We start from the raw sequence: 16,839 nt of genomic DNA, 5'->3' as shown, positions 1-16,839 counted from the left end.
TATGCTCATTCATTATGTATGTATAGAAGTATACATGTCCATTTGCCCACTAGATTGTTGCTTACAAAATTTGAGTGAACACACATTTGCGAGTGGGTATGGACGAAGCCTTATTATATGCTTGGAGAACGTAAGTGAACGCACCTACAGACACAGTCTCTCTCACGAGTGAACAGAGTGCGAGAAAAGAGCATTAAACATGGGAGAAAGCGATATTAAGCTCTTCGGAGAGCATGCGTACGCAATCTCCGCAGCATCGGAAATGTCAACAAATAACATAAAAACATGTCTGATGTCAATAGGTTATCTATATATTCAATTCAACCGAAATTTCAAAATATATTTTAGTATACAGTGGTGTTCATATTAATAGCAGTGTGTGATGGAATTACTTGAATGCAAAATGCCATTCCATTCGCAATACCGTTTGTATTTCCACTAAAATAACTATTTACGATATTACCAATATTACGAAACTGTGCTAAATCTCTTTAGTATTTGAAGTATTCTGAATACATTTTCCATCTAAATTCAAGGTCCCATCGTTACCCATTTGCGTTACCCATTTCTTTGGTAAAAATTACACATTATTTAAGACAACGTAATTTATTTACAACAGATCGACTTTACTATCAACTGCAGGGAGGGTTTAATAAACTTCCAGTATAAATTATTTTTCATTCACAGCAATTATACACACAAGTTGATAATTTAAAACAACATAAATTCTTCTGGATTTAACAGTCTTATTCTCCGTCATAACTATAGTCGGGATTGGCTTGTTTCTGAATTTCTTGTCTGAGTGAGAGATAATACAAAACGTGCTGATAATATATTTAATTGAAATATTATCATGGAATATGTATGCACCAATGTACTGACTGATCCTACTTTCATTACTTTTGGCCGACTCCATATTAAATTCTTGTGTAATTTTCCTCAGACACTCTTACGATGGGAGACATTTAGCAGTGTGTTCTTTGTGTGGTACACTGTTATTTTGAAAAAAATCCGTATTAATATTCGTAGTTAACAGTTATATGCAGTTAAACACACGATTTTGCCTTAAAGCATATTCCAGCACGCAGTGCTATTTATTTGAACGCAACTGTATATAATGAATTAATTAGAATGGATTGGCAATTTCAGTTGAATTGAATATAAAGGTAAGGCAGAAGCATTCAACCGCCACATGCCAAACATATTGAGGACAGCGATGCTATGAACCATGGCACTGATGCTCTCTGAAGAGTTTGTTGTCACTTTGTCCCATTGTAACGGCGCATTTTCGCTCTCCGTTTGCTGGAGAAAGAGACAATACGTGTGATCGCTTACGCTATTGTAGCACGAAGACTTCGCCTAACCTCGCTCAATGATTGTTGATTACTTAAATTTTATTTTAAGCAACAATTTCATTGGCAAGTAATCAACACATATAATGAGATGAGAGAACATACTTCGCGCAACTCACTCTGCTCAGTTGCCGTGACAGAGAGGCCGCAAAGAAATTGTGGTGATCTACATTCTTATCTTTCATGTTCTCTTTTTTGCTGAGAATATATTTTAATGAACATATGTATGGGTGAGTTCATGACTACCCTGACGCAACCAAATTTCTATTTCAGTATTTCTTCTACAATTTCTCTCAGTTTGCCCAGCATTTTCTTGTTGTTTGGGAGAGTTAAATTTTCTCTTTTTTTTGCGTGAGAACGGAAATATTAGCTTTCCAAATACAATCGCTAGAGTGGCTGTGATTCTCTTGCTCGTTTCTCAATATATAAGCAATTCACTATCAGTGACTGAATATAAAGCAAAGCAGAAATTAATTCAGTTTCATTTCTGTGCTGCGTCTCTTGTATACGGATTAAGGTGAGTGCTTTTTATTAAGTGTATAATATAATAATTACTGCGAGTGAAATAAGGAATAAAGATGTGAAAAAATTAGTTAATTACTATTATTTTATTAATTCAACAGGCTCCTATAAAACTAAAAATTGCCGCAACAGGAATTGCCTGTGTGAAAGGGCTCTTAAGAGTGTGTACATCATCAATATTTATAACAGCGTGTACTGGGTAGGCGTATGAGTAACAATATTTTGTATGGAAATGTAAAGACAGAAGAACTAAAGTGAATATCAGAAAATAATAAATCTGAATGAGAAATTAACAATCTTTTTAATAAATCGTTTAAAATTCAAATCATTAAATACACATTTATAAATACCTGTGTATAGTTATAAATATATTTTATACAATGTTTGAGTACATTTTTATTCTAACTCTTATTAAAAACGTAATGCAGTAAATGTATTAAGCACAAATTCAAACAAAATTTTATTTAATTTACAATACTTTTAATCTAAAATACTTCTAGGTGTACCTAGGGAAAGTACTTATGTACTTGAGTTTACCAATTTCTGGCACGGTGTCACACTACTATCAGTGAAAGACGCAATCTGAATTCCCTTAGAATATTTTTTGAGAGATTTACCGCAAAGAAATAGTTGCATGCAGTGTGGTCCTCATGTTCGACATCTTGGGTTTTGTAAACTGTGATCCGATTTTGACTATGTCTAGAGTGATGCTACACCTTGAATAAATTATTTTTGTTAAGCATCATTTCAATATTTTTATTGCTAATTCATTAAAATATATTGTAAAGCGAGGAATCGGATCAAATTCAAAATAGCGTTATATGCAAAGTAGGCGTGTTAGCATCAATATATCATGGAAATATTTCGTAGCATTTTTAGTTCAAACTGGTCAAGTAGTTCCTCAGATATGGGTTTACACCTAAAATGTTGTGCTTCTGGGGTTTTGGGTTAGGGAGATAGGCTTTAGATGAAACAACAAGTTGCGAGAATATTAAAATAAAATTATGCTAAGCGGCAAGTTTTCGTGATTTTCGCTAAAGTCGCCCGTAATGGACTTACTGCTCAAATATAATGTACTCGACATACTTATGGGAGCCAGAAATTAGAAAGTACTTCGATTGTAATAATATTAAATATATTAAAAATACTTCTCTATTCACATATATTTGAAGTTATTCTGTAAAATGAAAAATAAACTCATATTATTTGTACTTTTCTTCGCGCTACTCCTCGCAACGAGCACGAAAGGGGCTGACCCTGATGAAGGGTCTTTGACAATTTACGTGGACGCGGGAAAGGATATAGATAGTTTTCTAAGTTTTGCCAAAACAATCGAAGGAAAGCAAAGTCTAATAGATGATGCACTGAAAAGGTAAATAGAACCAATCTGAAATAAAAAATAGTACATATATCACTAAGAAAAATTTCAAAAATTTCAGCCTGTCTTCGGAAATAAAAGCATTAAAAGAAAGGTAAAATTAAACACGAATAATAACTTACTTAAAATTTAATGTTAAACTACTATTTTCATATGATCTACTACTAACATTTGTTTTACAAAAATATCGAAATTTTCAGAATGACCGCGGAAGCCAAAGCAACCGAGGAGAGATGGACTCAACGGTAATTAATACTTTATTTTCAACCTTTATATGTATCTCCAACTATTTTCATTAGACTAACTAACCTTTGTTTTACAAAAATATTGAAATTTCCAGAATGACCGCGGAAGCCAAAGCATCCGAGGAAAGGTGGAATCAACGGTAAATAATACTTTATTTTGAACTTGAGTATCACCAACTATTCATGAGCTCTACTACTAACTCTTGTTTTATTTTGGAAAATTTCAGAATGTCAGAGAAGAAAAAAACAGCGCAAGGAAGGTAGCATTAATCATGAATACGATTTGGTTTTTAATATTATTATAACAAAATTTGTTAATTTTTCCTTATTTTTTAGAATGCCTGCGGAACTCACACGGTTGAATCCAAAAGAAGTTGAGTTAAGCAACCAGCTTGCCAAAAGGTAGTATAATAAGTATTTTAATGTAATCATAAAGTAGACAAACACTTTTAATGAAGACCGAATTATTGTAAAGACTGTAGTTTTCTAAGCTTAAGGCACTCTAAGTACGCTCTAAGTAAAATCACTTGCAATTAAATATTAAATATAACGCAGTAAACTTAAGAATTTCGATGTTCCAGTGCCACAGCAATTTTCGGCAGTAAATAAAGCTTATAAACCGTTAGATTAATTCTGTGGAATGGTTTCGTGAATAATTAAGAGAGATTGTGTATAAATTGGTAGTTTCGAAAGCAGGATTCTAATGGATCTTGGATGTGCGCGCCAAAAAATGGTTAATTGAACCTCGCTTACTGTAGACTGCTTTTAATTTAAGAGTACTTGCAAGAAACTACTATTCACGCACTCTTATCGCCATTTCTTTCGTTACTATTTGTTTAATTTCTCTCTACTTACAGTACCGATGTTGCTACACCTCACAAACGTCCAGCAGAGCTTGGTAAGTTTCGCATTGTTTTGAATAAACTTAGATCTTATGAGCGGTGGCTCATTTGTTATTAAATGTTAATAGGATTTTATATTTTTTTTTTTGTTTTTTTAAGCTTGTGAAAAAATAACTAATGATTTGCGATCGATTGGAGAGACCACATTTAATGACATCGCGTACTACTCATTGAGGCTTTATACTTCTAACATCCTAGCTGGCCTCTGCAGCGGCAATTTGATTGACAAACGTTTTTTATTAATTGCAGCAGAATGCGTATCAACTGGTAGTTTTACGAAAGTATCGTGGGACAATTCAACGTCGATTAAAATAAAAGTAGTAATGAAGTTAAGTTCTTTAACAAATTATCTTTAAACTTATTTCGACTTTTCAGGCAATTCACATACATCCCGATTTCTCTTCAAAAACACCTTCCCTTAACAATATTGCTTTGATTGAACTGGAGAGTGATGTGGCTTACAATTCCGATTGGTATCCAGTGTGCTTATACGCATCCGAAGTGATTCCAGAGAGTGGTGATTTTTATATTTGATTGTTATCTACTTTTATTTTATTGTATATATTTTTATAGATTTGATGGGAGCATACGGAAAAGTTCAGATTGTGACAGACGCTGAATGTTTTAATAAGACCGGTACACACCTAAAGCCATCATAAATATGTGCACAAAATTTGCAATTTGAGCGCACTCAGACTGGCTGGGCAATATACGAAGTTCAAAACAATTTCCCCAAATTTTTTTTTTTTGGAATTGTAGCAAGGATTCTTACAATTTTGAACCCTTTGTGATAACAGAAGTGTTTGATCACTTGAACTTTATAGAAAGCATTCTATGGCCGAAGGGTGGTAATTGAATTTCGAATGTAATAATTTTCGATGATAAAATATGCAAATAAAGTTAAACCGCTATTTTAACATATTTACGAATATGTAAAGGTTGTGTGTTGTTATTATTGTTGCTTTTTGCTTCGTTTAGGATATTAACCACGATGGCGTATACGCAACAAAGTAAGATTGCCTCAAATAATTGAAAACAAATGTGCTGAGTATATATTTCAATTGGCATCTGAGTATGTATTTCATTGCTCTGATACTACTAAACTTCCATTACAGAATTTCTTTCCTCTCCTTGATTTCGCCACGCTTTCTATATGTTCTTTGTTCCGATTCAGAATACCGTCGTTAGAGTGGATAAGCCTCTATATTAATTATTTTTTTAATTTCCTGTCAATATATGAGTAAATCACTCTCAATGATCAAATATAAAGGGATTCAGAGATGAACTCAATTTCATTTCTGCGCTGTGCACCGAAAGATTAGCTTCAAATTAGGTAAGTACACTTGAAGATCTCAGCTAAATTCCTTGTAAATATTAAGAAAAAAAACTTTATAAATCCAAGAACTAAACTCTTTTGATTATTTTATAATGAAAAAGTGAAGAAACTCGAAGAATGTGTCGTGAAAATATTCGAGTATTTTTTATAGAAATAATCGTATCGTTTATCAACCTGAAGTGAAGTGAATTATATGGATGTGATGTGATTACTTCAAGTCGTAATTGCTTTTGTTGGTGTCCTAGGTTTCGTGAAAATCCATCGTGGAAACCAAAAAAAAATGTTGAAGTGTGTTGCAATAGTTTGTTATGCAACAATTTGGTTAACAAATACTTATATACATACATATGTATGTGTATGTGCGCATATGTATATCTATATGCATACACAACTAAATCAGAATCATTCCGAATTACTCTGTTCCTTTGTAGCTGCGTGTTCATACATACGTATCTAATTACTGATATATATACAGTTGTGTCCATAATAGTAGCACTACCCGAGAAGAACAAACAGCTGTTTATCTCAAATTGAAATTCGAAAGAACGCATTTCATGTAGCAAAGTGAGTAATGTAATGATGTGGAGCAGAGGTTAGGGGGCGGATAGTATCAACGTCATTTAATGAGAGGGTGAAGAGTAATCGTTTGCAGCAATGTGAGCTGGAGACCGAAACTAGAGAAACAACTGCAAAATATCAATTTGAGGATGAAAACTAAATTCTTATAAAAAACATCCACTTTTTATAGTTCCCCTGAAAGTTGAAACATTCATTATTAGAAGAATGTTCACATTACATATAATAAATTCAAGAAAAAACATCGCATATATTATGCATATTTAAACATTCGGTTACATTCTCGAAATGTTTCCACTGTGCTTATACGTTTCTCAAATGAATCCAGAGAGTGGTGAGTTTTGTGTTTGTATTAATAAGAGCGGTAGTGACCTGAAACCATCTCAAAAATGTGCAAAGTATTTAGAAGATGTATGTATGCAGTTTTCTTGGTGACCCTTTATTTGCAGTCGTAGAACAGATTCCCAATTAATTAATAAAATTTATTATACTTTCCAGCAACATTTTTGTTCGCATATATGCAACATATATATATATACTGTTATATGTACATATGTACATGAAAAAGCCTACTTCGCAGGCTCACTCTGCTTAGTTGTTGTGAGAAAGATGCTGTGAGAGCACCAAATAAATATAAGAGAAAAATTGTGGTGATCAAAATTCTTACTGTTCCTAGAATTTATACCGAATTTCATGCTTTTATATTTTGCTGAGAATATATTTCAATGAACATATATGTGAGTGTTTGACTGCACCGATACTACTAAATTTCTATTTTTGAATTTCTTCTACAATTTCTCTTATTATGCTCCGCTCTCTCTTTGTTGTTTGGAATAGTTAAACCTAGCTTATGTTGCTTGTGTGAGATCGGGAAAATTCGGAAAGAAAAAAGTAACAAATTAGAGTGCATATTATGTTCGGCGTACATTCAATTCACACAAAACTTGGAAAGTGGAAAATAAACAAAATAAAAATCAAAATAGAGAAATCATGTAGCAAAGTGAGTGATAAAATATTGTGGAGCGGAGGGTTTGTAGATGATTTTTAATTTGATTAAATTTTATTTAAAATATAACGGTAATTTTTATAAAATATTTTTAAAGGTGATAAACTTAAACTTGGTGAATCTTTCTTAACTACAAAAGTACTTTTATAATGTTTTATTCCAAAATGGCGGTGGTGCCATACTGCTCAATTTATTACTCATCATTGAAACGAAACCAAAAAAAATTAAAATGGTGTTTTTTAGTATATATTAACGAAAAGGATAAACCAATAACATTAAAAAAGTGTACAACTGAATCAAAAATAAGCCTTAAGTCAGAATTAAATTTGAACCCCAAACATGTACGCGAAAATCATCTAAAGTAAAGGCTTCGGCAATTATTAGCCAAATTGGTCAATATCTTTTTGAGTTACAATTTTTTGGTTTTGGAAAAATTTTGTAATCGTTTGAACTCCCATATTAAGGTCTTTTCTTCCTCTGCATGTTGCAGCATCACCTTCTCCTTTTTATTATATCAGACCAACTCCCGAGGCGGAAAAGCATCCCCATAACAAATAACAAGACATAGCTTACACCATATTTGACTGTTTTTATGCTGTGTTTATGATCGAAGGCAGTGTTTTCCCATCAGATCCAAATAATATATCAGAGGGACAGTCTTTTAACGATGTATTTTTTTTAACTTACTTCAAAATAAACTCGGGAGAAAAAATAGCAGAACCTCTTACTCTTAGTTTGGATCCAAAGAATGTTGCTCCACTTATATACTATATATGTATGCATATAATTTCTGAAACTGATTATCTACTGTTTTCACTTATTTCTTCCTATTTTCATTAAAAGTTTTAATCCAAAACTTTATTTTTTGAACACTCTTCCGTTAATAACAAACATCAGAACTAAGTATACTAAATATGTACATTTTTTTAGCAACATGTTGCGAGAGAATAAAACTGTGGTGAGCTCTGTTCTGCTCATTCGTAAAATTTATATGGAATTTTATATTCTATATACAACAACAAAGTAAGAGTGCCACAAATAATTGAAAACCAATGTGATAAGTGTTATTTTAAATAACATACATGTATGTGTTTCATTGCTCTGACAATACCAAATTTCTATTAGAGCCCTTTCACACAGGCAATTCCTGTTGGGGCAATTATTAGTTTTATAGGAGAGGGGGCGACGAGGAGAGGAGAATCGCGCCGAGTCCGCTGTGTCTTCTTATTCGTAACAGTTCGCTACTACGTAACAGTGTTGCATTTGCGCACATTTTAAAATTAATGTATACAATATATTTGAAAATTTGAATTATATAGTTTAGTTTTTGTATGTAATTTGCAAATATATATAGAAATTTGCATAATATAATTAAAGTATGTTAGAAATTGGAGAATAACGATAAAAATTAGTTAATAAAATATATTTTTTTGTTTGAAAACGATGCGTACAAGAAGTTGAGAAAATGATATGAAAGAGTATGGGAGAAAAACACGAACAGAGTTGTCGAACAAGAATTGCTCGTGTGAACGCAATGGGCACCAGCAAAAGAGAATTGCCCGAGAATTAGCAACAGGCGTTGCCTGTGTGAAAGTGGTCTTACAGAGTGTCCCCTCCTTGATTTCGCCCAGCTTTCTATATGTTCTTCGTGTGCGATTGGGAGAATCCCGATTCAGAGTACTGTCGTTAGAGTGGCTAAGCCTCTCTATTAATTATATTTTTAATTTCCTGTCAATATATGAGTAAATCACTCTCAATGACTAAATATAAAGGGATTCAGAGATGAACTTAATTTCATTTCTGCGTGCGCTGTGCACCAAAAGATTCGCTTCCAATTAGGTAAGTACACTTGAAGATCTTAGCTAAATTTCTTGTAAATATTAAGAAAAAAGTTTTATAAATTCGTGCACTAAACTCTTTTGATTATTGCATAATGAAAAAGTGAAAAGACTCGAAGAATGCGTCGCGAAAATATCCGAGTCTTTTTTATATAAATAATCGTATCATTCATCAACATAGGTGAAAATGAAGTGAATAAGATAGGGATGTGATGTCATTACTTCAAGTCGTAATTGCTTTTGTTGGTGTCCTAGGTTTTGTGAAAATCCATTGTGGAAACCAAAAAAAAAAAACTGTTGAAGTGTGATGCAATAGTTTGTTATGCAATAATTTGGTTGACAAATACTTATATATGTATATGTATGAAAATCAAATGAATCAGCATATTTCCGACGATCACTGTGTTCATTCGTGTTCTGCTGCGTGTTCATACATATCTAATTACTCATATACATACAGTTGTGTTCATAATAGTAGCAGTGTCCATATAGAAATGAGAAGAGCAAATGCCTTTTCATAAAAAGTCAATTCGATTTGTTTGTGGTTTCATACTCTCAAGCAATTAGCGCTACGGATTGGTTAACCGCGCTCATTAAAATTCATAATTTAGCCAAGACACTCTTTCTCTCTCAACTCATTCTCACTCTCCTCTTAAATGTGGACGCGAATCCAGCGTTTATCTCAATTTAAAATTCAAAAGAACGCATTACATGTGGAAAAATTATTTAGGTAATATTGTGGAACAGTGCGTCGGTAGGCGCATATATTCAGCGGCATTTCTTGAGAGCGTGGAAAATTATCATTGTCAATGTCAATGTGGCTGTTCGTTTGACAATTTAAGAGCTGGAGACCGCGCCCATGTGCAACATAAGATTCGTTATATTGGACGGTCACTGTATTTTAATAAGTTAACTTAAACTATAAATCAAATTCTTGTTGGCAATACTAATTGAGCAACTGCTACATATCAATCTGAGTATGAAATTCATTTCATATAAAACATATCCACTATTTGCAGCTGCTCCTCAAATGTAGAATCATTTCTATAAGAATGTTCATACACTACATATTATAAATTTAAGAAAAAGGATCACATACATACATTAAGAATATTCCAACTTTTTTATTCCCAGCCAATTAAAGTTGTTTTGTAAAATGGAAAATAAACTGTATTATAAAATACTGTTTGGACTCTTCTTCGCGCTCTTTCAAACGTATAGTGTGGAGGGTGCTGACTCTGACCATTCCGCTGATGATGGGTCTTTGACCATTTTCGTGGACGCGGGTAAGGACATAGAGAGTTTCTTAACTTTGGCTAAATCAATCGAAAGAAAGCAAAGTCTTATAGATGACGCCTTGAAAAGGTAAATAAAACCAGACCGAAAAAAAATTTCAAATTACTAACGCCTTATTTATTTTTTTTTAATTGGCAGAATGTCAGCGAAAATCGGTGCGTTGGAAGAAAGGTAGGATAAAGAAGAATAATATTTAATTTTGAACTTAATACAAGATCTACTAACATCCCTTTGTTTAATACAAAAATCGGAATTTCCAGAATGGCCACGGAAGCCAAAGCAACAGAGGAGAGATGGGCCCAACGGTAAATAATATTTTTTTTTAACCTATATGTCACAAACTATTTTCATACGATCTATTATAAAACTTTATTTTATTTTTGGAAACTTTCAGATTGACAGAGGGGATAAAAACTGCGGAAGGAAGGTAGTATTAAACATAAATATGATTTTATTTTAAACTTTTTATAACATGTACAACTAAAATTAGTTAATGTTTTCCCTTACTTTTAAGAATGCCAGCGGAATTTCAACGGTTGAATCAGAAAGTAGTTGGGTTAAGCAACCAGCTTGCCAAAAGGTAGTATAATAAGCATTTTAATGTAATCATAAAGTAGACTAACTTTTTTAAGTAAGATCAATTTATTGGAAAGTCTTTAGTTTTCTAAACTTAAAGCACTCTAAGTAAGCTCTAAGTAAAATCACTTGCAATTAAATACTGAATATAACGCGGTAAACTTAAGAATTTCGATGTTCTAGGCCACAGCAATTTTCAGCAGTGAATAGAATTCATTTACCGTTAGATTAATTCTGTGGAATGGTTTAGTGGATAATTTAGAGTGATTGTGTTTACATAGGTAGTTTCGAATAGCAGGATTCTAATGGTCCATACTTCCAAAAAATGGTTAATCAAACCTCGCTTAATGTATACTTCTTTTAAATTAAGAGTTCTTGCAAGAAAGTACTATGTACTCATCCAATTTGATCGTTCTTTCTATCATTACTATGTGTTTAATTTCTCTCTTCTTACAGTCGAGACATTGCCACCCCGCAGAAACGGCCTGCAGAACTTGGTGAGTTTCGCATTGTTTTGCATTGTCTGCTTTATTTTGTAAACCCAGATCTTATGAGCGGTTTCTAAAACACACTGTTGTTGCTAATTGTTAATGAAATTTTAATTTGATTTAAGCTTGTGATAAAATAACTAATGATTTGCGATCGATTGGAGAGACCACATTTGATGGCATGCCCTACTCCGCCCTCAGGCTTTATTGTTCTGATAACCAACCTAAATTTTGCAGAGGCGCTTTGATTGACAAACGTTTTTTAATAACGGCAGCAAGTTGCGTATCAACTGACAAATATGCGAAGGTAGAAGTGGATTCAGTGATGAGAGGAGTAAAGGTAATTAATAAGTTAAGAACTTCAACAAATTATCTTTAAACTGATTTCGACTTTTCAGGCTATTCACATTCATTCCAACTACTCTTCAAAAACAGCCTCCCTTAACAACATTGCCTTGATTGAACTGGAAAGTGATGTGGGTTACACTCCCGAAAGGTATCCAGTGTGCTTATATACATCACAAGTGAATCCAGAGAGTGGTGAGTTTTCAATTTGATTTGCATCTACTTTTATTTTATTGTATATGTTTTTATAGATTTGATGGGAATATACGGGAAAGTTCAGATTGTAACAGACGCTGAGTGTTTTAATAAGATCGGTACTCACCTGAAAATATCACAAATATGTTTAAAGAATTTGCAATTTGGACTCACTTTCTCTGGCTGGCCAATATACGAGGTTCAAGAAAATTTCCCCAAATTTAAATTGTTTGCAATTGTAGCGAACGAAACGAAATCTGACCATTTTGAACCTTATGTGATAACGAAAGTGTTTGATCACTTGAACTTTATAGAAAGCATTGTATGGCCGAAGAGAGGCAAATGAATTTCGAATGTAATAATTTTCAATAATCAAATATACAAATAAAGTAAAACCGTTTATTCAACATATTTACGAATATGTAAAAGTTGTGCGTTGTTATTATTCTCGCTTTTTGATTCGTTTAGAAAATGAACCACGATGGCGTATACGCAACTTCACTTATATTGATTATCGTTTATTGTTGTTGTATTTTCGTTAAATAGCATCGATGTGATTGATTTCCCAATGACCCTTTTTTCGTGCGTCTCTTATATTAATAGAGAACAATTATTCTTCTAGCCTCCAGATGTGACTATGGCTGGTTTCATACCAAACTCATTTATGTTGGTTTTCCCCGAAGTGTGATGGGTTTTGGAACTGGTTCGACAGGTAATGCAAACTGTTGGAAAATACGACAGTTCGGTCGTGAATTTTCGCAGGATAAAACTATAGCGTCAGACAAGTGTTTAGTGTAAGCAGAAAGTAACTGTTTTAATTTGAGTGTCCGGTTGTAAGCTGCTAATCATATTTGTATTTGAACGGCAATTTCTTTCAACAAAATTAACAAATCTTTGACTTGTTTCACAATTTTTAATTTAATTAGGTTTTTTTTTTTGTGAAAATAAAAGATTAGAATTGTATGAAAATTTTTATTTCTACGCAGAAATAAAAAATGTTCAATCGTTTAAAGAAATTTATCATAATTTTATATTTTTCTTGTGTCGAAAATATATTTTCTCTTTGCCGTAAATTTTCTCTTATTAAAAAAAATATTTTAACAGAAATTTTATACAAAATGTGGCTGCTAGGCAATTAAGTAGGTTCTGCGTATTTAAATGCAACATTTGAAAAAGAAAGGAAATTTAGAAATCTTAAATATTTCGTAATTGAAAATTGAGCATCTCAAAGGGATTTTTCAAATTCTGATTTAATGGCAACTACAAAATTAATTCTCTTATTTTTGAAATGGGCCATTGCAGTTCGTTTGAATGAATTAAATTTTTACTATAAAATTGTGTGCATTGATGGGTGTGTTAATTGTAAATATTTTCTTTTTGAATGGGATTTTGGAGAATTTATTATCTATACTACTATTATAAAGCGGAAAGATTTGTATGTATGTTTGTAACGAATAAACTTGAAAACTACTGTGCCGATTTCGAAAATTCTTTCAGCATTGGAAAGCTACATTCATCCCTAGTAACATAACCTATATTTATTGCTAGAATCTCAATTTTCTGGAAATAGTTCCCAGGTGAGAGTGAGGGTGTCACAAAGACTCCGTACAAGTCAATCTCTTCGCATCTTATAACTTTTGAAATGTTTGTTTAAGCCCGTGCGAAGACGGAGTGGTCTGCTAGTTACCGAAGTAAAAACAAAAAAAATATTTTAAAAATGGTACAAAGCCCTTAAATAAAATAAATACAGTTATAAAAATATATAATATAATATTTAATAATATAATATAATTATTGAATTAATTTTAAATCTAAAATTCTAGGTTCTTTCAGTAAAATAATAAAGCAAATCTATATAAACATACGTTTCATATCATACTAGACACACTCCTCAACTACTGAACCCATTTCACTGAGATTTTGTACAATGGAGCTGTCTTATTAAACTTGAGAGATAGCATGGTTTATATCTGAAACATAAGCCGCGATGGCTAATGTCCATTCGTGCTAGCGATGACTTAAGTAAAATCTAAATGTCTTGACAAAACTTGATTAACCCTTGGTACTATGGAAGGATTGGTGGTGGGACGAAATCGAGGTATTGCAATGACCTCAAAGTGCAGTTAAGCAAAATCCAAAGCAGTGAAAACTAAGCCAAAAATTAAACTCAAATCAAATCCAATTTGATGATACTGAGAATTTTAGTACGGAAGCGCATCATGGGTGTAGTGTCGGCCTATATGTGAACCATATTTCACCGAATTGAGCAAACAGACGAATGCTCAAACATAGACTACACGGCAATGTAATGTAATTTAGTTATTGTTGATCGAGAATTTAGTTTTTAATATCAAGTTTACTACACAACTATAATGGTAAGCCAGCAGCTGTTCGGTTGTCCACCGTCTTTGTTAACAATGATTCAAAATCAGAAAAAAACAGTGGGACTATATGTTTGAATTGAATTTATCGTTGATCCTTGCAAAGATTCGGTCGATATACAATATTAAATTTTTTTAAGATTCTAAATATTTTCTAAGAATGAAGGTCAAAAATTGACAGGCGCATGGCAAGAGTACAGCTGCTGATTTTACCGAATAAAATTATTAAAGGAAAACAATTTTAAATACAAAGTATGTATATACCTACTAAAAATCAGTTATATTATTACACAAATAGCATAATGCGTCGAATATTTCGCCTTTGATCAAATGTTTCTAATTAACTGTCTCACCTTATGCGCCTTGTACTCAGTAACGCTTGTAATGTGCTGGAAAATATTAAAAGTATTTCAATTGCACAACTACAAAATTAGGCACATTTAGTAGCAAATCGAGTAGCAAAAATTTTGATTTGATTTGATTTAGAAGGTTTGAATCTCATATATTTGAAAAATAGTAGTTCTAATAGAAAAAAACCGTTAATTTTCAAAGAGATGAATTCAGTAATTTGTATCTCGTGCTGAATAAGTGCGATCGATATTTTTTATGATGAAGCATTGATGGGTGTCACACCAGTTTACGCAAAACTTCATCAACCGATTTTCCATCTGCGACTAGCGGCAGAATCGTAACCAAATCAATACATTTCTTAAGTAACCATCTACTGTTGATGAAAAGTGGTGCATTAACGAAAACGTCAAGTAGTAGAATCGCGGCGAGACTGCGCAAACGGTGGCCAAGTGGTCAGACAATAGGAGAAGAGATATTGATAAAGATTTCGGGAGCTTGTTTGGAGGGTTTTTTTACATGCACCTTATGTTCCAGACCAATCATTTAGTGTTTATTAACTGTTCCATTCCACGGCGAATGATGTTGCTTGTGAAAAATTCGTTTCAAGAGAAACTTTTAAAAATCGACTATCCAAGATTTCTATAGCAGTAGCATTATAAAAGTATTTTCAACCTCTTCACATTTCATTTTAATGCAAATATAATAATTTCTTTATACTAAAATTTATATTATTATCGCAAGGTATGATTGGTTCACTCAAATACCAATCAAAATGTGCCTTAACAGGTGAAAATAGCATAAATTCAAAAATTCACATTTCAAGCTTTAAAGAAATAAAATAAGCAAATAACAAAACTTAGATTTTAGTGACATTCGAAAGAAGTACATGAGCCAATACCGAAATTTTTTATGACGACCATGCACACATACACATACAAACATACAAATAATCAATCATTCAGAGATATTTTTTTGAATTATTTTATTTTATTTGCTTTTTCTAACTTAATTGAATTAAACTGAATAAATTCTTAATTTTCTTGTAATTTAAATCGTGAGTGAGAATTTAAATCGTGATAATCTAAATAAGTTAGTAAATTTTCCATATAAAATAAAATCTTAATTTTTATACTTAAACGAACCCACTGTACTTCCACGAAGCCAATTCAACTATTGTCTTTAATAAAGTTTGGGAGCAGAAACATAAAAGTCTTTATATAAAATATGTTTTGGATCCACACGAAGCGCACAATAGAAAACGGCAACGATCTTCTTCTCTCTTTGTTTCTTCCAAGTGTTTGTTATGTAGTGAGCAAACTAATTCATAATAAGTGAATGCTTTCTATATCGATAATATAGATTCTATATTAATGTTCGTATGTGTGTACAAGAACAATACATCCAATTAGCAGTGTCAGCGCTGAAATATGCTCATTTATGTATGTATAGAAGTATGCATGAGTATTTGCCCTCTAGGTTGTTGCTTACAAAATTTGAAAGAACACACATTTGTGAGCGGCATGGGCGGAGCATTCATATATGCTTCGAGAGCGTAAGTGATCGTACGCACAGATATTGTCTCTCTCACGAGTGAGAGAGTATGTGAAAAGAGAGTTTAGTATGGAAGAAAGCGACATTAAGCTCTTCGGAGAGCATGTGTACGCAATATCCGCAGCATCGGAAACAGAGGACATAAAAACGTGTCTGATGTCAATAGGTTACCATTATATTCAGTTCTACTGAAATTTCAAAATATATTTTAATTAATATATTATATACAGTTATGTTCATATTAATAGCAGTGTGTGATGGAATTACTTGAATGCAAAATGCTATTCCATTCTCAATAGCGTTTGTATTTCCGCTAACATAACTGTTTACGATATTACAAATATGACGAAACTAAATCTCTTTAGTATTTGAAGTATTCTGAATTTAGGGTACATAAACATCTTTTAGGTGATCTTAACCAAATTCAAGCTTCTATCGTTACCCATTTCTTTGGTAAAAATTACACATTATTTAAGACAACGTAATTTATTTCCAACAGAT

At 32.5% G+C, this 16,839-nt stretch overlaps 2 protein-coding genes across 8 annotated transcripts in view; both read left to right on the top strand.

Annotated features, from left to right (window-relative positions):
• Positions 1 to 12,483, top strand: part of LOC128922376 (serine protease persephone-like) — a 106,880-nt gene extending 94,397 nt beyond the window's left edge. Inside the window, exons 1-10 of one of the 2 annotated variants that reach the window (XM_054232656.1) lie at positions 9,099 to 9,156; positions 10,290 to 10,520; positions 10,590 to 10,622; positions 10,703 to 10,756; positions 10,846 to 10,878; positions 10,966 to 11,031; positions 11,484 to 11,524; positions 11,641 to 11,855; positions 11,914 to 12,055; positions 12,112 to 12,483. In XM_054232656.1, coding sequence (XP_054088631.1) covers positions 10,312 to 10,520; positions 10,590 to 10,622; positions 10,703 to 10,756; positions 10,846 to 10,878; positions 10,966 to 11,031; positions 11,484 to 11,524; positions 11,641 to 11,855; positions 11,914 to 12,055; positions 12,112 to 12,401 — 1,083 coding nt within the window. In that variant the 5' untranslated portion in view covers positions 9,099 to 9,156; positions 10,290 to 10,311 and the 3' untranslated portion in view covers positions 12,402 to 12,483. Of the gene's footprint in view, positions 1 to 9,098; positions 9,157 to 10,289; positions 10,521 to 10,589; positions 10,623 to 10,702; positions 10,757 to 10,845; positions 10,879 to 10,965; positions 11,032 to 11,483; positions 11,525 to 11,640; positions 11,856 to 11,913; positions 12,056 to 12,111 lie in introns of those variants that run through there. The other variant, XM_054232655.1, reaches the window with a different exon arrangement.
• On the top strand, positions 365 to 5,303 carry LOC105218042 (serine protease persephone-like). Of its 6 annotated transcripts, XM_054232659.1 has the most exons (11): positions 365 to 1,869; positions 1,976 to 3,246; positions 3,314 to 3,346; positions 3,453 to 3,497; positions 3,593 to 3,637; positions 3,725 to 3,757; positions 3,834 to 3,899; positions 4,355 to 4,395; positions 4,499 to 4,716; positions 4,775 to 4,916; positions 4,973 to 5,303. In XM_054232659.1, exons 2-11 carry the CDS (start codon positions 3,059 to 3,061, stop codon positions 5,056 to 5,058), a joined length of 897 nt encoding a protein of 298 aa, XP_054088634.1. In that variant the 5' UTR covers positions 365 to 1,869; positions 1,976 to 3,058; the 3' UTR covers positions 5,059 to 5,303. The 6 variants fall into 6 exon arrangements, with proteins under 6 accessions (XP_054088634.1, XP_054088635.1, XP_054088636.1 ...); XM_054232660.1 differs by having other exon boundaries at positions 365 to 3,246; positions 4,775 to 4,913; XM_054232661.1 differs by lacking the exon at positions 3,314 to 3,346 and having other exon boundaries at positions 365 to 3,246.
• Positions 12,484 to 16,839: the final 4,356 nt, after the last annotated feature.

The sequence above is a fragment of the Zeugodacus cucurbitae genome, chromosome 5 (genome assembly GCF_028554725.1).
Source record: "Zeugodacus cucurbitae isolate PBARC_wt_2022May chromosome 5, idZeuCucr1.2, whole genome shotgun sequence".
NCBI classification, from domain to species: Eukaryota; Metazoa; Arthropoda; class Insecta; order Diptera; family Tephritidae; genus Zeugodacus; species Zeugodacus cucurbitae.
Note: the sequence above shows the minus strand (reverse complement) of the source record. Positions and strands in the feature narration are given on the sequence as shown.

Bases quoted from the DNA above. Each gene is read 5' to 3' on its own strand.
- LOC105218042 (XM_054232659.1), top strand. From the start codon at position 3,059: ATGAAAAATAAACTCATATTATTTGTACTTTTCTTCGCGCTACTCCTC. The intron at 3,900-4,354 runs GTAGTATAATAA...CTCTACTTACAG, and splicing joins AGCAACCAGCTTGCCAAAAG to TACCGATGTTGCTACACCTC. The intron at 4,917-4,972 runs GTGATTTTTATA...ATATTTTTATAG, and splicing joins CGAAGTGATTCCAGAGAGTG to ATTTGATGGGAGCATACGGA.